The sequence below is a fragment of the Opisthocomus hoazin genome, chromosome 6, assembly GCF_030867145.1.
Source record: "Opisthocomus hoazin isolate bOpiHoa1 chromosome 6, bOpiHoa1.hap1, whole genome shotgun sequence".
Classification (NCBI taxonomy): domain Eukaryota; kingdom Metazoa; phylum Chordata; class Aves; order Opisthocomiformes; family Opisthocomidae; genus Opisthocomus; species Opisthocomus hoazin.
In genome coordinates this window covers 34,751,487-34,773,212 of record NC_134419.1, presented here as the reverse complement: position 1 = coordinate 34,773,212, position 21,726 = coordinate 34,751,487, and the positions used below count along the sequence as shown (strand labels likewise).

At 45.4% G+C, this 21,726-nt stretch overlaps 1 protein-coding gene across 1 annotated transcript in view; it reads right to left on the bottom strand.

The window, feature by feature from the left end:
* Nucleotides 1-21,726, bottom strand: part of HMCN1 (hemicentin 1) — a 195,460-nt gene that overhangs the window by 52,112 nt on the left and 121,622 nt on the right. The window contains exons 43-54 of the mRNA XM_075422725.1: nucleotides 20,167-20,289; nucleotides 18,325-18,486; nucleotides 17,301-17,582; nucleotides 15,900-16,067; nucleotides 12,384-12,497; nucleotides 8,482-8,568; nucleotides 7,876-8,067; nucleotides 6,987-7,160; nucleotides 5,668-5,781; nucleotides 4,138-4,283; nucleotides 2,067-2,217; nucleotides 1,124-1,327 (exon numbers count right to left, since the gene is read on the bottom strand). Of these exons, the coding sequence (XP_075278840.1) occupies nucleotides 1,124-1,327; nucleotides 2,067-2,217; nucleotides 4,138-4,283; nucleotides 5,668-5,781; nucleotides 6,987-7,160; nucleotides 7,876-8,067; nucleotides 8,482-8,568; nucleotides 12,384-12,497; nucleotides 15,900-16,067; nucleotides 17,301-17,582; nucleotides 18,325-18,486; nucleotides 20,167-20,289 (1,917 nt within the window). The remainder of the gene's footprint in view (nucleotides 1-1,123; nucleotides 1,328-2,066; nucleotides 2,218-4,137; nucleotides 4,284-5,667; nucleotides 5,782-6,986; nucleotides 7,161-7,875; nucleotides 8,068-8,481; nucleotides 8,569-12,383; nucleotides 12,498-15,899; nucleotides 16,068-17,300; nucleotides 17,583-18,324; nucleotides 18,487-20,166; nucleotides 20,290-21,726) is intronic.

The window sequence follows — 21,726 nt, the reverse complement described above, 5'->3', positions numbered from 1 at the left end:
TTTCTCGGCAAGGTGACAGACAACTAATAGGCAACAGGAAATAGAAGCACATAATCTTCTTGTAAAGCTATTGCAAAATGAAAAAATTCACTGCTGAAGCTGACAGGTACACACTGGTTTTACTTTTCACTCTATTCCTCATTTAAGGCATAGCCACACAAATAACTTCAGAAAGAGAGGGTGTACTAGGAAGACATTTGGGGAGTGGATGTCCCTGGTCTCCCCACAGATGAGCAACCAGTAGACAAACAGACACCATCACCCCGTGGCTGCCCTTCGTTACACACGCCAGCCCACACCGCCCCATGGCTGCCCTTCGTTACACACGCCAGCCCACACCGCCCCATGGCTGCCCTTCGTTACACACGCCAGCGCACACCGCCCCGCGGCTCCCTTCCTTACACACACCAGCCCACACCGCCCCGTGGCTCCCTTCGTTACACACGCCAGCCCACACCGCCCCGCGGCTCCCTTCCTTACACACACCAGCCCACACCGCCCCGTGGCTCCCTTCGTTACACACGCCAGCCCACACCACCCTGCGGCTCCCTTCGTTACACACACCAGCGCACACCGCCCCGCGGCTCCCTTCGTTACACACGCCAGCGCACACCGCCCCGCGGCTCCCTTCGTTACACATGCCAGCCCACACCGCCTTGGCACAGCAAGGCTCCCTGCTTGCACCCGCAGCATCACAAGCGCCTCTCTCCCTTTCCCCTACGAGGTTAAGCAAGAGCTCACAGCCACTTTTCTGCTGGAAACCTTGTTGCCATGCCTCGCTTGCCAGTTAAGAGGTCGTTCTACTCCAGTTACGATTTTGCCAAAGCAAAACTTCACAAGGAAATCCATCAGGAACACATAAGAGAGAAGGTATCATTGCTGTATTTTATTTTGCAGCACACCATATGAAAGTTAAATGGTCACATTCACAGCATTTTAGAGACTACTTTTTAAATGAGAGAAGGACACAGCTTAATTCCAAGGACTGGAAAGAAACATCTCCAGTCAAGAAAGTCTGGAACAAACATCAGCGCAGTGTTTTGAAGGGGAAAAGTTCCCTGCTACACAAATACTAGCACTAATGCCATTTCTTCAGGTCAGAGAGTGACATTTGAACACCCACCTGGTAATATGAGCACTTGATCACTGGAGCTCAGAGGCTGGCCATCTCTGTACCACGTAAGCACTGGAGGAGGCACAGCGTTGGTCTCGCAGTACAGTGAAAGGGGGTTGTTGACGATCACATCTTTACTTTCTCCCCCTCTTCCTGTATCTACCCTGTTACCGGCTTCCCATTCCTTGTAAGGCTTTTGGAAACTAGGAGGAACTACAACCAAGGAGGAGAAAAATGTTAGAATCTTATAGTAGATATAGATAGTTTTAAAGCCAATAAATTAAAAGATACTGTAATTGTTAAATAGCAGCAATAAAAATGAAGGGTATTAAATTAACCCCCTCCTCCATTTAGCTTAGCCAGGAAAATTCTGGTTGTCTTCATCAGAACAAACAACTGAGCGATCTTCTGAATATTTTTGGAAGACTAATAAATAAGTGTAAGAAGAGCTGACAACAAAACATAGAGGGTATTAATCAACAACAATACTTAAATACTAAGCTATCTGGTTTTACTCAGGTTGTAATTTTGCCTAAATTTTCAGAAGTGACTCATGATTGTTTTCTTGTATTTACACGCAACGTGTAGGCCAACAGGATGCTCAGGTCTGGGGTCTAAGTACTGCTCAATACAGATAAATAAAATATAATAAATGCCTTAGTTTAAGCTGAATTAAAACTTTTTCATGTAGTTTAGAGGAAGGATCAGAGTTACTAAGTCATTCCAGTGACTTCAGAAACACTGTATATGTCACAAAATATGAAAGAATAATCAAACACTGTATTTCTTAAAGATGAGCAAAATATACCTGAAATAAAAATCACACAAAACACAAAAGCATTGGATTAGACCAAGCAGGGGTAAAGGACACAAAATTGTACAGAATTCCAGCATCCCAGAACAGCAGAGTAGGAGGCTACCAGAAGAATTTTATTATCTGAACTCTGTTTACCTTGTATATTTACATCAAATTCTATTTCATCCTCCCCAGCAATGTTGTGTGCCACACAAGTGTAACGACCGGTGTCTGACACTTGAGCCTCCTTAATCTGCAGAGTACGGCCGCTCGCTTGGATGGCGACATGATCATCTGGCTTAAGTGGCTGTAATACAATTTTACATGGAAATTAATACGTGGCAAAACATACACTAGGAATAGCCGTATTTGTGAAAGTAATACAATGTCATCTCTCTTTTGGTTGAAGTCAGGTTGTCTCAAAATCCTTCCTAAGACAGTATACTGGGAGAAAGAGCGTACTTTGTTTTTGGTATTTCCTCTGCTTTGACACCACTACCAACAGAACATCCTCCAGTTTTTGTCAGTGCTTCCAGCAAGGCCCGCTTTCAATCTATGGACAGAAAGCAGTTGCTTAGGACACCAAATTACAGAGGGTCACCACGCAGGACACAGCCCTAAGGCAGGTGCTCCTGCGACAGCAGCCTTGGCCATGGGAGCAGCCCAGCTCTCCTCTCATCTGCTCCTCCTTTCTCTCAGACCAACAGCTTCTCCTCCCTGAGCAAACTTGATCAAGCTCCAAGTCCCTGAAGGCAGTTTTCTTTTCGTGGTTGTCTGCATCTTCACCTTTCTGCTCTTGGTAGCTGGTCTCCTAAGAGGATGCGGTTTTACATCACTCCCAACCCCAGCTCCAAGCTGCTGCTGAAAGGAGCAACACTGTCCCCATCAGACCGGGTTCAATCAGGCTGATTCAATCCCTGGACTCACCAGCCAAGTCGACGAGCTGATGGAAAACCTACACACGTCAAACTATCTGTTTTCTACGAGGTGAACAACTCGATCCAACTCGCCCTACAGCCACACAACCATTAGCATCTGCTGCCCAGCAAGGACATGGTGCGAACGTAAAGCGGATGCTGCAGCAACGCAGAGATACAGAGCATTCTATGTTACTGTTCCTAGAATTCCGATCACAGAGGACAGCAGACTACACTAATACAACCTGCACCTCTCTGTAATGAAAACGGAGCATGCTCGGGAGTCAGCACTGAACTCCTGGCCCGCAGGGGATAATTCATTTAGCACATGGATGCGAGTGAAAGCCATTTACCGAGGGGCAACCTACAAAAAAGCTGCTGCTCTGACAGTGACAGCAAGCTGCTTACAGCCCCTGTCTTTCTTTGGGGACCTTCTCAGCTCCCCGCAGCATCATTTTTCATTGGCAGTACAATCAGGCACCCCGGAGGTGCTAGAATTACAGCTCAGAACAGGCGGAGGGTGTCCACACAGCCCCTCCTGCGACGCAGGGCTGCCTCCACATGCTCCGTAAATCCAGGAGAGCTGTTCCAGCTGCAGAGGCCTGCCACGTGGTAAGTGTCCTGCCAAGAACAACTAAAGCAAGAGATTATATTCTCCTCTCTTACAGAAGAGTGGCACCATTTCTTTTTTACTCATAGCCAGCCCCCAGAAGGCTGCACAGCAGTACGACTCTGGCACTGCCCCTCCAAACTGCTCCTCCTCCAGACCAATGCTGCTGTGATGACTGTGTGTGGCAGGAACCACGCCTCTGTCCCCCTCGCAGAGGATCCAGATGCTTCTGCGGCTTTGCGAGCTCTGCCAGAACCAAGCGGGAGGCTCTCTGCAGCTTCTGCAAGGGCAGCACTTGGAGGAACCAAGCACAGGGCCACGCTGTAACAGGGCCCTTGGGGACTCGCCGCAGCGGCCAAGGGACATGCAGTCACCCCACGGGATGCTACTGCTAGGCAGGGCCTCCCCCCTTCAAAGCACAGGGCACTGGGGCCCCTGGGGACTCCAGCACTGATGTCTCCGTGGCACAGCGAAGCACCCACAAAAAAGCAAGGGTGTGAAGCTGCAAAGGTCTGGCCGGCAGCGAGCATGCTAAGATGCATGAGGGGTGCTCCTGCCAGCAGGACGGTGGGAAGAGGACTTCCTGCTGATTCCAGCAGTGCAAGCGAGCCTGTTACACTGCGTGACTATTCACTCATAGCGACAGTGAACGTTTCTGTACGAAATCCACCCATTCGAAGGAATTAAGTTTGTGACTGGCCTGTCCGTCCTTGTACCAGCTGATGGCAGCAGCAGGAACCGCGTGAGCTTCACACTCCAGGGTCAGGCTGTGGTTTACTTTGATCTTCACTTCCTTAGGGGAGAGACCCATCCCGGAGATATCCCCTTTGTTAATGGCGGGTGGAACTGCACAGAAACACAGGGAGCGAGAGGGACTTTCCTGACTCACTGTCTTATGTGGCATTTCAAAATTAACTGAACAAAGGGAAAACCTGAACGGATAACCTCATGGAAAGCAAGTGCATTCCCCCTATAATCTGCCTCTTCCCCACAGCTGAATTTTATATATATATTTTAAACTACTTTTAGTATACTTATTATATATAATAAGATATAAAACTGTGCTCAACAGTTTTAGACACGCCAACCTGACTATAGCCTTACCTAGCTGTAACACTTTATTATGTGTTTGGCTTGAATTCTATCAAGTTCAGTGTACTGCAGTCATTAAAAAGCATTTTAATGGAAACTAACGTTCTCAGAAACACATGTTTGAACTGAAGTCCACACTCAGAGTAGCTGGTCAAAACTCAACATTTCCATTCCACTGAAATCCCAGTGTTGCAAAATCCCATTTCCTTCTGAATCAGAACGAAAACAGAACATTTCAAAATTCTTAAGCCACCCCCCACCCTGGTCTCATAATAACTTTTAAATTATTTTAAATGCTTTCAAAGCATTTTCCATCCTTTTTTTCAATGGGAAATTTTAAATTCTCCCTAATGCTTACAGTACCATAACAACTGCCAGCTGCAATAGCATCTGGGGGTGGGCAGCTTTATGTTGCTGCATAGCCATACTTCAATAATGAACTCTTCTGTCACCTTCTCATTACTCCAAATCCAATGGGGCCTTATTAGGGATTTAGTGTAATTAAAATAACAGCATAGTTACTGTGAGGGAGCAAACCAAACTCCAGTTCAGACTAGGAAATAAAAAAAAAAAAGAGGTGAAAAATCATGCTTGGCTTAGCCCACACTGAAGATTTTGAGCATTAAAATAGAGTATTTGGCACAGCTGCTCAAAGCACAACGTGCTGACAGAAGCCTTCAATGGGAAAGCTTTTGTGCACATGGTATTTTATGGCAGAATATAAAAATAGTATCCTCCTGTTTTACTTTACTCAAGAAAGCTTCCCATTAGATGTTACAGGTCCCGCCTCCCTTCCTTTTTTTCTAAAATAGTTTCTTTGCTCACATCTCCCATTGTGCTGCACCCTCTGATTTGAAAATCGTTACCAAAAAAGCATTTCAGAAGAAGCTGGAGTTCAATGTTTCTTACATGTCTTCCCCCAGGCAGCACAAAGATTTTTAGCCCAACAGCAGCATTTGTCAAGGACGCAACAGCAAACTTTCCTAGTGTCTTTCCTCCAGCAATGCCATGAGCTAACGCAGATGCTTGCCAAACAAAGCTATTAACAGAAACCCTTGCGTTCACCAGGACAGGTAACGCTGCGCAGGGGACAAAAATGGAAGAATGAAAAAAAATAAATTTGGGAGTATTTGCGTACTGTAGACTTTCACTTCATAGTGTTTCAAAGCTTCTCCAGCCTCATTTGTGGCTACGCAGGTGTATCTTCCAGCGCTGTCCTCCTGGGCATTCAGAATCTGCAGGGTTCGACCACCTGCCAAAAGACAGAATTCTTTAACAGCATCCACGTTACACTCTCACTTCCCAATTATTTAAATAGTTTCTGCAGCGTATTTTCAACCCTTTGGTCCAAGCTGTGCCCTTAGATGAGCATGAAGAACTAACTGCTTACCACCATGTGTACTGCGCAATAAATGAGAGCGTGATTTGCAGGAGTGCTTTGGATCACAGCTCCTGCTACTCACAGATCCTTGGAAAATCTGTTAACATAGTTCTGTACAAGAAATTTCTTGGAGACATTTAGACAGGAAAAAGTGATTTAAGGTTCCGCGCTGCACTCACAGCAAAAAAGAAAGGAGGCAGAATGGGCAGGACTGGGCAAACAGGGCCCCTCCCAGGCAGGGGTGGATGGGGACCCCTGACTCGCCCTTCTGCTTCAGTGCAGCGCATCCTGCACAAGGGGCCCCAGCTCCCTCCGCAGAACGGACAGAAGCAACAGCCACAGCGGGAGGAGAGCTGCAAACAGGAACGCATCGCTAGGATCCAGCGCTTCAGGTGGCCTCCCCAGCTCTGACATCCACCTTCCTCCCCAAGGCACCTGTCTGTCTACGACTGGTACTGTCTACAGGCTCGGAGATCAGTCACTGCTTAATCTGGCCGCACCTCTTTTCGGACTGAGCTCCTAGAAATTGTCCCCCCATGTAGTAAGTCAATTCCTCACTACCAATATCGATTCATTCTTCCTCTGAACACCTGCAGTCAACAACGCTTAAGTACTTGTTCACCTGCATCACTTCCATGTTACCAGTGAAGCTTGTTCCTGTTTTCCACCTCCACAGATGTGCTTGGTAATGGCACAAATTAAAAATGGCACCCTATTAATGACCGAGAACAGTGCCACCTCCTCCTTTTTACTAAAGCTGTTGTTTATATCTCTCTCCATCTATTTTCCAGACTTAATTTCCAGTTATTTACATTCATTATTAACTCCAGTGAACTTGTTTGCCATCATTTAGCTTTATGGAAAATAAGGATAAATACCTGAATACAAATAAAATATGAGTAAATAATCAGTTAATTGTGAAGCACTTTATAAACATTAGAATGGGAAGCGCTACAAAAGTACAAATATTGCACTTCATAGAAATATATCCTTTGTTTTTTTAAAGAAAATCTGTAACAGGAAACTAAGCAATAAAAGAATAAAGTGTTATTTCTCAATAACAACAAAAAATTTACCTGGCAAAATGCGGATATTTCTGTTTGATTCTAAAGGATGACCATCCTTCAGCCAGCTGATCGTAGCTGGAGGATACGAGTAAGCCTCACAAACCAGCGACGTTGGGCTGTTGAGGATAACGGTGACATCTTCCGCATTTCCCTGGCTGTCGGCACCCACAATGGTTGGAGACACTAGGAACAACAATATCATGAACAGAGGAAGGACCTCTACGAAAAGGCAATCTTCTGTTCCCTGTTCAGTCTAGAAGTCTGGTTGCAGCCTTGAAGAGCTGGGAGGCACTCCTACGGGGCACCCTGACACCCAGGCAGCGTTCACCTGGTTGCTGTTTTGTCCCGAAGCCACCGGCCAGCCCGTGTCGGTGGAAGCCACCCACCCCTAGCCTTTGGCAGGCACAGGTCGCCGGGACACCGGCCATCGCTTCTGGCAGGCCCGCTGCCTGACGATCCCGGGAGCAGCAGGTTGGTGGGAGGCATCAGCCTAGGAAAAGGGGACGGGGAAAACCAGCTCACCCCTGTTTGCCTGCGGTTGTGCAATAACCGTCAGGACGCAAAGAGAACTGCAGATGGTTTCAGCTTTTACGGAGAGATCACGATCTGCAGTGCTCTTCAGGTACTCCTCCCTTCAGTCACAATAAGCCGACGTCCTGCTCATTCCATACAATGCTCTGTTAGGAGTTCCGCATTTTCTAGCTCTATATTGTCTAAAGCACAGAACTGCTGTTTCTATTGATCTACCACTACTTAGCAATTACTAAGCTATAAAATTTTAAACCTAGGCAGGCAACTTCCGCATTACCGTAACTCAAGTACTACACAATTCCAGTGGGATTATCTGTTTTTCCTGAGATGAATATTTTCTCTGCAAGAGCCAGCCCAGCTGTCTTACCAAGTACATTGAGACTGTAGCTTTTGCTCCTGTCTCCAGCTGTATTGGACGCAATGCACGTGTATCTCCCCGTGTCCATGACTCGAGCACTGGGGATTTGCAGGAAACGCCCATGGGACAGCAACTTGTGATCTTCATCCTCAGCTAGAGATTGCCCATCCTTCGCCCAGGTGATCTGTGGTACAGGGTTCCCTTAATGGAGTAAAGAAAATTGCAAGTATTAGTTGTTGCATAGCCTCTAGAGTATGCCAAATATTTATGAAGAACAGAAAAACACAGTTTCAGATGCCCTTTTACAACACATCCTTCAGGGAGATGTTTTGGAGTATGTATTCTGAAGTCTTTGAACCTCCTGAAGTAATCTACACCTCCTCTTCAATTCCACAGGCCTTCAGAGAAGGAATTTTACAGCAACTGCCCTCTTGGTTACATTTTGTACAACCTTCATAAGAAGGAGTGCCGAGTCCTGCTATAAACACCACGGTTAAATCTGAAATTTAAGAAATTCACTGAACTGAAAAAAAATTTAAAACGTGCTGCTGAGACCAATGATGATTGACACCATGGGTTTGATCAAGCGAAGGAAAGTAACATTGCATACTTTACCTATCACTTCACATGTTAGGGTAACTCTGTGCTTCTCTTTTACTTTCACATCTTCCAATTTATTTTCACCCACAATCGCTGGAGGCACTGCAAACAGACAAGCAGACAACATCAGCAAGTGTTACTTGCAGGCAGTTTAAATACAACAGACACACTCAGGCTGCATCTCTGCGTGTGCTTCCCTTAATCACATCAATCTGTGAGCGGCTCCCATCTACCAGAAACAGGCCCCGATGTGAGACAGTGCAGAGGTAACATGCCTGGAGAACAGACACGCGCCCTGTCCTGCACCCCTTACCCATACAGGTCCACACAATGGGCAAGAGAGGACCGCAGACCCCTAAAGTGCTTCACCCTCAGAGTCAGAGATACGCTCAGGGTGCTGAGGAGCACGGTCTGCAGGGCAGTATTTCTGAGTGTGGTCAGCAGGGCAATGGTGATGGCCGCTTGTTAGTGGGGCCAGGTTTGACTTCATGCACCAGCAGGTTTTAGACGTTTGTAAACAAATTCTCTCACCCATATTAAGCAGCAAGTGATTTATTCGTTCAAAACCATGTGCTTAAGTTTAAGAGTTGTTTGTTTTCCAACAGTAACTGAAAGCATCTATCTAGAACTCTAGGGAAAGAACTGATTTATGAGAAAGCATCAGCGTGCCTATTCGTGTACCATGAGGGGTTTCTTTCCTTACCAGCACGCTCAAAGCGAAGCAAGAGATTGCCAACAAGCGGATGCTGGGTAAAGGCATACACGTGTCTTATGCAAATACAGCTAATTCCATACAGACAGATGAACAAACTCTATAGGTCTAAAGGCATCTTGCTGTGGTACGAACTATGTTTCTCCAGGGAAACAGAGGACAAAACCACACCCTGAAAATACCTATCCCCACCCCAGAGAGCTAGCTCCACACAAGGAGACTCTCCCTGTACGGCTGACCACCTGAGGACGCGTTTCCAAACGGTCTTGGCCAACAGGACTACACAGACTCCTGTGCTACCGGACAAGGGAGGCCAGATTACGAATGTATCAGTGAGTAGCTGTGGTGGCTAAGGGCTCTGATCAACTGGTTCTTGCAAAGCAGAGGCATTTGTGGACTCAGACCAAAAGAAAACGACACTACAAATCAAAGCAGGCATGGAGTACAACAGGTTGAAAAGGAGCCCAATAGCACAAGAAAGCAAGCTCAATCTCCAAGAGATTTTAGAAGTCTTGTAACAAAAACATTGGATTAGGGAGCCAGATACTACACTGCAATAATTCTACAAAATTCAAACTGTCAGGCTAGACAGAAGGTCTAAACAGAGAGGAAGTAAAATATTTTCAGCAGCTTATTTGTGACCTACCACTAAGTTGTAAGCAAAAGACTTATAAAAATAAGAATCACCGTACTATGCAGAATTTATTTCAACAGCCAAAACTAATATTACATCAAACTTTTGATACTAACAAAGGGTACACACTAGAGTGAAGAAGAGAAAAAAAATGGAAAGAGGTTTGCATCTCACTTGACTGGAACGGCAAAGATACTACTTCAGCCTGGCTGGAAGTTGGCCTCCGAGCAGGCCACGTGGTGAGATGCGGGACAGCAGAATTTAGCGTGCAGGAACACGTGGCCAGTACTGGCACTCCCGCCAACTTCTGCCGCAGTTCGGATCAAACTCCCCGCTGTGACTGTACGAGCAATGCAAACCAGACTTTTGTAGGGGTTCTAGCGTTCAAATGCAACGAGACAAAGACACATCAACTCATGAAGGAATGAGATGGGGGAAAATAGAACCTAAAATCATGAAGTTCAGGACTTTTAAGTCAGGCCAAAAGTTACTATTCAGAAACAAAGAGCAACTCATCGCTCTGGACCCAAAATAATACAGTAAGACGTCAACACATATTAATTTCAGAAATATGACAAAGCCACACCAAACATTTTGCAACGATATAAATGTTATGCTTATGACACAAAGCTCTCCATGCAAACTGGCTCGCCTGTTGCACGTCCCGCACCAGCTTAAAGAAACACTGGGATGTCTCTGTACAGCTCCTGTTTACAGTGAGCCAGTGAGTATTCTGTGTCGCTAGCCGGCCACATTCCAGTAACTTTCCTCTAGAAAGACAGAGACATTAACTGGGGGAGGGAAGAGAAGACTGCACAATGGAATTTTCCACTTAGCCCACTTGAAATCAGCTCCACTGAGCATTTTTCTTCAAGACAAACAAAGCCTATGCAATAGAGATTTCTAGAGCCTCCGTGAACACCCTGCTACTAAAGCCCTCCAAAGCAAACAGGAAAACAATGCCTGCTTTTCAGTGCTGACCCATCTCTCCCACTCTACCAGCCTTACACTTCCATGAGCTCACCAAGCAAACACGAACCGACGGGAGTGCGAGCTGTCATCTACAGGCTGAGTGTGCATGCGTCAGCTGAAGGCAAGGGAAGCTGACAGCGCTCAGCACCTCAGAGAAGAGAAACTTCCAGGAAAATTCTACACAGTAATGCTGTCAGGCAACCTGCATCAGGCCTGGTAATTCTTGATAAAAACACCAAATACTGCTTTTTGGTTAGTAACTATTTCCTGGGAAAAATACAACCTTAAAAAATTAAGTAATGTGACAAAATTACCTGTCAAGGGTTCCAAATAGCCACCTGACGAGCCTGCTGCACTAGTCCTTGTCTGAATACACTGGCAGGATCACCCACTACCACACTTGGTTTACATGCTTTACAATACCAAAACCTCTGCTGACCAAAGGTTTCCACTGGACCAGAGATCTCTGTTTTGCAAAAACAATTTCAGCTCCAGTGTTTAATTTCTCTGTCGGTCTTGGCTTTGCCTTTACATCTTTTGTTGCGACAGACTGTGACCATGATGCCACTCAGCTACACGTATCACACCCACGGCTGCACAGTAACGCTGGTTTGAATTCGTGAGTGCTAGCACACGGGGTTGCACCTTTCTGCATTTGAGTGTTAGGTGCAACAGATTCACAGAATCCCAGCATGGTCAGGGCTGGCAGGGCCCTCTGTGGGTCACCCAGTCCAACCCCCTGCCCAAGCAGGGTCACCCAGAGCAGGCTGCACAGGACCGCAGCCAGGCAGGTCTTGAATATCTCCAGAGAAGGAGACTCCACAGCCTCCCTGGGCAGCCTGGGCCAGGGCTCCGTCACCCTCAGAGGGAAGAAGTTCTTCCTCGGGTTCAGCTGGAGCTTCCTCTGCTTCAGTTTGTGCCCATTGCCCCTTGTCCTGTCGCTGGGCACCACATGAATTTCATATCGTTTCCTGGGGCCATAGTTCTCTTTTGACTTAAATTCAGGCTGGTGCCAAAAGAAACAGCACTATTCCCTGGACCACTCACTCTCGTCATCTTCCTCTCACCAGCACTGGCGTTTATAGGCTGGGTGGGGAGCCGGCAGGGAACTGATCCGGCTGAAAACTAAGCTGACCAGGAAAACACAACCCCCCACCTTTCCAGATCCCCTAAAAACTGATTCACGGTGTTCATCACACCCAAGGGAGAGTGAAGCTATGAGCAACAAGAAACAGAAGAGAGGATGCGGGTCTGGCTGTCAGCGTCCCGCAGCCTTCTACCCAACCGGAGGAACCACCTCACCGAAGTCAGGCGCATCGACACAGCTCCTCCTCAGACAAGAAACAAGCAAACCACAAAACAGAAGCAGATGCCACTTACTCCAAATCATGCCTGGAGACTCTTCGGTTTAAAAATGAAGCAAACAGCAAATTCACATGCAGAAGTAACTTCTCTTTAAAACCTGATCTGCTGACCATGTTACCAAATGCACTTTTTTCCCCTAAGGCCATACGTTTTGGCGTAATAATTTTTAAAATACCAGCAAAGTATACAGTAGGCCCCCTTCTCCTACTGTAAGAGAAATTACCAGGTACTTACCTACAACAGCAAGGTGGAAATCCCTCCTGGCCTCTCCCGCGGCGCTGGTCACCACGCAGGTGTACCGACCTTCGTCTGCCACACTCACGTGGGCCAAGCGCAGCGTCCTGCCGCCTGCGGGGAAAGCCAGAGCACGGGCAAGCCTTGGAGCCTGCTCCAACCAACCCCCCCAAACTGTCTGTGCTCACTCTTCAGCTTCTGTGTGCTTTGGTTAAACTTACAGCTGTGAAATTGTAATGTGGTCTGGTTTTTTTAACATGGTTTGTTTTGTTGAACAAACTGTAAGAGACAGCAACTGACCCTACTGCTCCCATCACTTCTGCATCTTTGCTCAGGCCCTCCAAGCTTTTAGGTCTGTGCTTAACATTGATCGTACTATTCTTTCTAGTCAGCAACTTCCAAACTATCCTGACATCACCCTTTTTCCTCCAGAAATTACATTTAAGTGACCTTTGAGGCATTTGGACATTTTCTGAGAGTTCCTGGAAGCCGGAGACCAGCCAGAACAATCCCTGCAAACTTCGAAACACATCTGCAGAGTTTGCACAGAGAAAATCGGACCTGCTCCACGCAGGTCACTCACCCTACGTGCAGGGTACGGCGCACACAGAATTCACTGATCTCACGGACACCTCAGATGCGGCAGGAGCACCCCCTTTGCAATATGTAGGATTTGTGCACACACTTCTGTGCAGGAAATCTTGACAACATACAGTGTCTCTGACAGCAGGACTTGTGTTCGCTGGAGTACTTTGCTATACTGAGGATCTAGATGACTATCCAGGAAAAAGAATACAGCCTCATCGGAGTGAGGGGGTGGGGTGTGTGTGTGCGTATACATAAGTTTATTTTTATAAATACATACAGGCACTCCATAGAGGTATTTTCACATGCACAGATAAGGAATAAAATTCCACTCCCCTCTTCTAGCGTTTGTATTAGTGGTGCCATCAATAACAGGTGACAACAGTAGTGGTTTACCTGTAATGTTTTAAAATCACAGCTCTCTCCTGACACTACAGCAGAGCAGTTGTCCGAACACATTTGCACAGGCATGCTAGTTTAAAAGGAAGAAGATCTACAAATAGGTTTGACCAAAGGACCACGAATATACCCGCTTTGCCCTAGCAGAATAATGTCTCTTTGCTTCCCTTCTGGCCGAGGAACAGCAAAACAAACCGCAGTGAGCACTGCGGTGTGAAAACAAGCGTGCTGGCCGCCCTTCAGCCGCTGCCAGTGTCTCGTCAGCCGCTCTCGCATCAGCAGTCATTACCTCGCAGCACTTCACGTCGGAACTGTGCGCGTCCTGCCTGCGGATATCCACAGGGTCTCAGTATCGAGATCTATCCCAGAATTTCATATTCCTGTGCTTTGAAGAAAGAAACTGCCGACCCGCTTGATGGAGGTGCCTCTGCCCAAGGATCCTACCCGCTGCAGGGAGCACTGCGCGACTGGGCAGGCTCGGTTCCTGCAGGCTGCTGTCACCCCGACCCTTCGTCCCCCACACCCTGAACAAAGTCACCTAAGGAGCAAACCCGAGCAGGTATCTGCCTGCAGGAGACCGCAACCTCCTACGGCATCACACATCTGCACACCCAGGGCTCCAGTGCTGAGGCAGGATATGATTTTCTACACTTAGCTAAAACTTAATAAAAGCTTTTTCCCTTCCTAAAGCTAGCATGCAGCCTAGTGTATGGTCTGCAAGGAAAGCAGCTGTGGTATGGTTGATTTTTTTTCCTAAAGGATGTAGGAAGCATCATTAACAGGAAACATCAGCATAGTATCTGAATTAACAGATTCAAACTTGCCAGCAGTGTGTCCACACATTTAAAACATCTGCAATGCCAAGTATGTTTTCAATCAACAGAACCAGAATCTTGCTTTGGCAAAGTATTTTACCTCTTAAATTAGTCGAAGAGGGGGATTTTGTTGTTGTTTTTGGTTTTCTTACAGCTGTAGAAGCACAAATAAAGTTCCAAATGCCATGTTGGTTACAGTTCACTAAGATAATGTGTAGTTTTCTAATGAACTGCACAAAAGCACAAAGTCTGCTGGAAAACAAAGCACTGAGTTCTGGCCCATTTCCCCCCTCCCACTGCAGCTAACCTTCAGAGACAACAATCATCTCTCTGTTTCTCACCCTTCCAGACTCTGCAATCCGGGTGGTGATGTTAGTGTGGGTGTAGAAATCAACAGACAGAACAGAAACAATCCAGCCCAGAATAGATTTTTTTTTGTTGATGGTAGCTTCACACAAAAAGGAATGCATACCAACTTAGTCAGTCAGATTTACACTGGATAATAACCAGACACCCACTCCTTTTTCCATGAGCCATACGTAACGATGGGGAAGCAGAAGACAGGACTACCTGTAATGTTAAAAGCTACACGAAGGAAAAAAATCCTGAGAAATTCCAGCTTCAAATCCAATCTTAGCTGAGCTTCTAAACAGCTTCCAGCTCCTTTACCAGTCTGATAACTTTCCTGTGTTCATGCTGTAGGATGGCTTGGCTTTGCATAGTGGCTGTCTCAGAGTATTAGAAACTTCATCAAAACTTGCTTTCCTGAGATTTCTAGCTGTGAGTGGCAAACCCAAGATTAAAGAAGCATCTCAGCTGTCATCTACACACCTCAGTCATAACCAGATGCTTAACTACTTCTACACACCACACATAGCTGATCCCCAGACCCATGAAGCCAACACAAAACACACTGCCTGCTCGGTATGCATTTTCCATTTGCAATCTCAGTGGCTGCTAACTCACTTTCCTACTGCAAACACAAAGCTGTAACATCGCTGCAGCTGCCCGTCAAGTGCTCTCACTTCCCTAGGGTACTGCCGCATGATGGTTTACAGGAACGGGCGCTGAGCCCCTCCTATTTCGAACACCTCTGGCAGTTACTACCGTCATAAAAAGGCACCTGAACTAGTTCTTTGCAGGTTACCCCAGCTTTCAAATCAAGATCGCTGATGAATCGGATCTGTTTCTCTGCTTGCTTATCATAAGCTTCTCCAGATCCCTTGGACCAGTCTTCTTGCTAATGCAGTGCTCTGTGCTGTCTTTGAATGATCACCTAATTCCAGGTTTTATTAGATGACATTCTGAAGCTCAGATTCAGTTAGCTCCAAGGCCAGAAAGCATTTACATGCATTGATTTCTGAGGCTCATGAACAGGTTTCCCTTTGTTTTTATATACATAGAAATGAAAGATGTGTTTTGTTCATTGTCATATATATTCATTCTCTCACAGGTTTTTCATCTTTAAAGGGTAAAATACACATCGTTTGGTAACAGCTTTAACAGTTTCCGTTCGCTGTTCACCAGGCACTCCAGCCAATCTGATCCCATCTACTGAAAAGCTTGGCACCGAGTAACTGTTTCTCTTCTGTCCTTGTCTTTACAGATTATTAACCCAGACCTTCCTTCACGTGAAATTCCTGCACTATAGATACAGAGGGCCATGCGCCTCCTTCCCTTTTTTTTTTTCTTTTTCAGATAACTACAGCTTTTGTACCTGAGAGGATTCGCACTGAGTCGTTCAAAGCGACAGGCCATCCGTTCTTCAGCCATGTTATCAACGGCAAGGGAATTCCTGAAGCTTCACAAACCAGAGAGACGGGATTCTTCTCCACAGTGCTGATGTTCTCAGGCATCTCCAGCTCACCAGCAATACTTGGGGGAACTACAGAACAAGAGTAAAGAAACACCACGCTTCAGAACAAATGAAAATTCAGACATTCAGTCAATCAAATCATAATTCACTAAAGCTAAGATAAGCTTGGCAAGTGAAGAGCTACAAAAGGGAGACATATAATACTATATACTGATGATGCTTTCTTACTGTAACTGCATGGAAGTACTAAAATTAAATTCTATCAGTTCTGTTACCTTTATTTTATGGCTTAAGATACCTAGAGAATAAGCATATATTGGTTTGTTATATTAGTTTATTATAATTTCCAGTATCTAATGAAACACTAGGGAAAATTCTAACACTGACAGAATTGAATGCTTTTGCTAATGGAAAAAACAACTCCCTATTAAAATAACTACCACAAATTTATTTTTAGCTTTTCTTTGCTAGGAGTAAGAATATTTCCACTCTGGAAGCAGTTCTGCAGTTCATACTTTAGAGTATAAAGCCTGAGGTAAGTAATTGACTGACTGCCTCCAGCACTCCAAGTAGCTTGAGGAGGCTTAAAGTTTCTTTTTACTACCCAGAAGTTTGATGATACAGTAGAGCAAACATTCCAAATAAAAACACACATAAACAAAACTGGTAAATGATTTTGGCCTCTCATTTTCAATCATGAGAATTCCTGTGTTTACTTTCACAGTAAAACATGAATATTCAGTGTTCAATGAAGTGTACAGAAACATATGCAAAAGGATTACAGTGGCTGTAAGACAGCACAATGTTCTGATCCATACCATCAAATCAAATTATGGAGATGAATGCTAGCTGGGGATACCATCTTTAAATTCTTCTGATTGTGCAAAATGAGAGAACCTGGTAACTAGATACTTGAGATACTGGCTGTCCTCAGGTAACCATCCTCTGGTGGCGGCCATGAGCAGGGTGCTCTTGGTTAAGCCTTCATTTCTGTCTCGCACAACAGAATATTTCCCAACACAACACTCACCCCAGCACCGTATAAAATTATATCGTATCTTGGATTTCTCCTCTTGGGAGCGACAAGGGGTGGGTTGATAGTAACAGGGACAGAGGTAAGATTTTATAATCAGGAGTTATAAAATTGAATTTGGATTTTTGCAACACTGTAGCTGAAACTGCATCACGTGTAAAGCCCACAGTCGATGCAGGTGGTGCGTTTAGCTCCACAGCTGTTTCTTGGATGTCCTCAGGTGAATTTACTTTTTTCTGTTGCGCCTGCCCCGTTTTGCACATACTCACCATGAACATTTAAATCATATTTTCTGTCAGATAGCCCGGCCACATTGGCAGCAACACAGACATAGCGGCCAGTGTCTGCCACCTGGGCATTTTTCAGTTGAAGAAAGCGACCGTCATGAAGTATCGCTACATCCCTTCCACCGACCAGCGGATGGCCATCCTTCATCCATGTTATGGCTGGTTCTGGGACGCCCTGTGCCTTGCACTCCAAGGAAACTTCATTTCCTTGGGTGACGACAACTTCTGACGGGTGGCTATCACTGTTTAATATAGTTGGTCGAACTACGAAAGAAAAAGAAACATGGTTTAGAAGTCAGCTGAAAGCTACCTTTCCAGATCTTCACCTGTTCCTGAACAGAACAACAATCAAGTTTTCCAGACCAGCATTTTCATAAAGACCAGTTATTGTGGGTTACTGCTGGCAAATCAGTTCAGGGCACTCTGCAATTCACAGCATTTTCCACAGGGCTGAGAAAAGACAAACAACCTCCCCTCCCCTCACCCTACAACGTAAAAATGTTTTTTAAAAGGTGACTCTCAAGCAATTTAATTAAGAAAAAGACTGCCCCAAATGCTTAATACAGATGCTGTCAATCCCTACAGATTGTCAAAGATTTTCTCTTTCATGGGATTGTTTATAAATACCTCCTTTTATTCCTGATTGCAATACAGAATTTGCAGTAAAAGTGGAAAATCCAAGTTCAATTAGTTGCCATCACTACTACAGTCTGCTGACAAGAAACATCACACTATCTAAACCCTAAAGGGGTTACACCCTCATAATTATCTGCAGTCAAATGCACTTTCGACAGGTATATGCAATGTCCTGCTCAAACTCTGAGTCCAAAGTGTCAAAATTTTAATTAGCTAACATTCTCCTTGGAGCACCCGAAAATCGTCCTATAGCTAGACATTACTCTCTGAAAATCCTGCAGCTTAACGTTACTGTACCAGGAACACTTTCACAACATAACTCTATTTCAGAACCGGTAAACGACGAACAGAATTTTTCACGGTAACTTACCGTATACCTGCAAACTGTATTCTTTCCTTGCACTTCCAGCGACATTTGAAGCAACACAAGTGTAAGACGCAGCATCAGACTTCTCCGCAATCAAGATCTGTAGCTGTCTGCCTCCAGACAACACCCGCACCCTGCCGGGAGGGTCAGCCCCCAGTGGAGCGCCTGAAAGAGACGTTCCTTCAGGTAATAACACAGAAAGTGGCAATGAGCTTGCTCCAGCAGTGGAAAGTCCCCTGGCTCATTTACAAATGACTGAGCTGCACGATTGTCCGTGTTAGAACTGCTCCATCAGAGTTTTGGACATCAGAAACATCATGCAAGCACATTCTGAGGTCTTCCCATACTAATTGCTGACTTCACGACATACAGCAACATGAGGTAAAGCACAAGAACTCTCAGCACACTCACATCCATCCAGAAAGTCTTGGACACTTCCACTGAGAAGCAAATTCAACCTTTTTTAGTAAAATCCGACTCATCGTCCCGTCCATAATCACCCCACCCAGCACAGCACATCTTCGCAGCAAGCAACTGAGTCTGCACGGCCGGACCGTCTGCCCAGCTGGTGTCCCACTGCCCGTGCGCATGCACCTCTGCCCAGGGAATCATCCGCCGAAACGCGACAGCAAAATAATACTGCATTCCCTGAGCAGAGTTCGCAGTTTTGGAGACCTCAGATTAGGCAACTATCTTCAGCTTCTCAAGAACGAATACACCTGCCATCGATAACTCTCACAAGCTGAATTTTCATTTCCCACTTGGGCATTTAAAATCCTCTCTGTGAACACGTGCACCAAATGTCAAAGGCGATGAAAAATCTCGCTCTCAGGTAGCATTCAAAATTGCACTACTTTCTATCTGCCCTTCTAGGCTTTCCAACAGGGTCAAGCCTCCTTTCTGCCAGTTAAGTGTATGTACTTTAGCCTTGCAGTACATTATTAGAACATGTCATACAATGCCTCTATGGCTTCTAAGAGACAGGGTAAGTGTCTTGTAATTAAAATCTACTCTTTCCACAAGCCAAAATTAAGGTAGGCAGATACCACACTGAATTGTGCCATCTAGATAAACACAGATGAACAGGCAAGATTGATTAATAACACAAGAACTACAATACTGGATGAGTTCAACATCTTATTTTGTCTAATATTCTGTCTCCAACAGTGCCCATGCTTAAAAGAGTGTTCCAAAAATACGTGCCTTTGTGTACTGATTCATAAGAAGGTGTTTGTCAATGTTACTTTAACCTCTAAAGCAAAAAGGTGTGCAGACTACTCTTAAATATTACAGTGGGATGAGAGAAAGGTGCGGTAAATCCCAAAAGCAATAACTACCACTAGATGCATTTTTCTCACTGGCAGTATGCCATGGCTGTGAACTGAAAAACAGCCCAGAGGACAGGTCTATGCTATGCAGCGGATCACAGGGCAGAGACCCTCGACTCCGCAGCACAGGACTTCACAGCGAGTCACGGCCCTGCCAGCTGTGATCTACAAATCAGGCTTGACGGTGTCTTGCTGCACCGTGGTAAATAAGCATCAGGGGTGAAGTCCTTCACTAACATGCATAAACTGCCCGTTTTTAAGGCAGCTCCAGAATCTCTGCACTGCATTTCTCTTGCGCATCTTTAGGAAAAACGACATCTAATCCAAGCAGAGGTGAGTGAAAGAAAAGGTAATAACCTACTACTGTTGTTAATTTTACTCAATATCAGGACTGTTTAGATACCTGCGTGTTTGAACTCCTCAGAACACACCATCTAAAACATTTACAGGAAAAAAGCACAGGCAGGTCGGAATTCTCACATCTGCTTTACAAAATGGACAATGGATGGTTACTCACCATTCTTTTTCCAGGTAAGACTGGGTGGTGGGATGCCACTAGACTCACATATCAGGCTTATCAAGCTCCCTTCAATTACTGTCAGTTGAGAGATGTCATCTGAGCCAGAAATACTCGGCGACACTGAAAAGAAATGCCGAATAATTGCAGTATTTGAAAGAAAATGTTATCAGCCAACAGTAAGACCCAAATGACACTCGCACAAATTTGCTCCATTATGCTCTGAAGCAATTACAAGAACTGCATTCTCTTGCTGGCAACGCAAACCAGACCCTGGGCAGTCAATAATATGCTTGTGAATGACTGCACCCATCCTTCAGCCTCTGAGGTCCACTGCACACATGGGCCTCACTGCTGGCTGGCTTTCGAATGGCCTGCACAGAACCAAGCCGTTTCTGTGAATTATGTCACCCGACTCCAGCTCTGAGAGCCTGCCTTCTTAATGGCCTCACTGTGTAAACATACAGAGATCATCTTTAGTCAGAAAGTGACTTTTAAAATTCAGCCCCAGTTTTTCCTCTGAATTTTTCCTGCAGCAACCCACTGGCTGCCACATCCTACGCTAAGAACCCCATCCCTCCGACCGTCACACTGTAGCAGAGTGCCAGCTTTGCTCTGCAAAGCAGCTGCAGAGAAAAGGGACCACTCTTTCCATTCTGACTCTCAAAGTCTTAAAGACTTTCGGTTCAATCACTAGGGAAGGGATAATTGCCTTCTTGAAATGGTGGAACCATTTTCTTCTGATGAAAACAGTGTAGGTAACGCTTGAAAAGCGACCAAAACAAGCAGAGGAGAACATAGGCTGAAACTGGTGAATAAAATCTCACTAGTGAGTAACTCCTCCAGCACATATTTAAAGCACGTGACCGTAGACAGCTTCTCCTTCTGACACTTCAAACTCTTTACTTAGCAGCAACCAGGCACATGGGTTTCAGAACGACTGACTGCAAAGGGCTTTATTGTACTGTAGTGGCTTCAACCTTTCATTTACCCTCCTCCTAGGCAAAATATTTGTGCCATTCTCTGCTGAGGTACATCTTACATTTAACATGGGCTGGTTCCTGGAACCAGTTGGCTCTCAAAATCTCACCAGTCCTCAGAAGGATATATTTCCTGGATTTAGAACTTAAAAATGTGGCAAGAGGGACTTTTGGTCCCTGGGTGTAAACAAAGACTATAATTCTAAACAGTTCTCCACAGATGACTTTCACAGGCAGCTGTTGGTTTCGATTAAGCTTATTCCATGGAAGCTGCTAACTAGCAAAGAATTATCCCGCCTCTCAAAACCCTACTGAAACGCTCTTACTGCACTAAAGAACAAATCCCTATCCCTCCAGCAGCACAAGGTCCTTCGCAACGCTGTGGATCTCACAGGTCTGTGGGAGGGAGAGCTGAAGATGACACGCGCAGTAAATGGGTACATGCTTTCGCATGGGAAAATCACATGGTCTTGTACGGTACTGCAGTATCCACCCGCTAATTTAAACACCAGGAATGTTTCTTTTTAATAAATAATGGCAGAATTCTACTAAAAATTGTAGTTTTATCATTATAAACCCT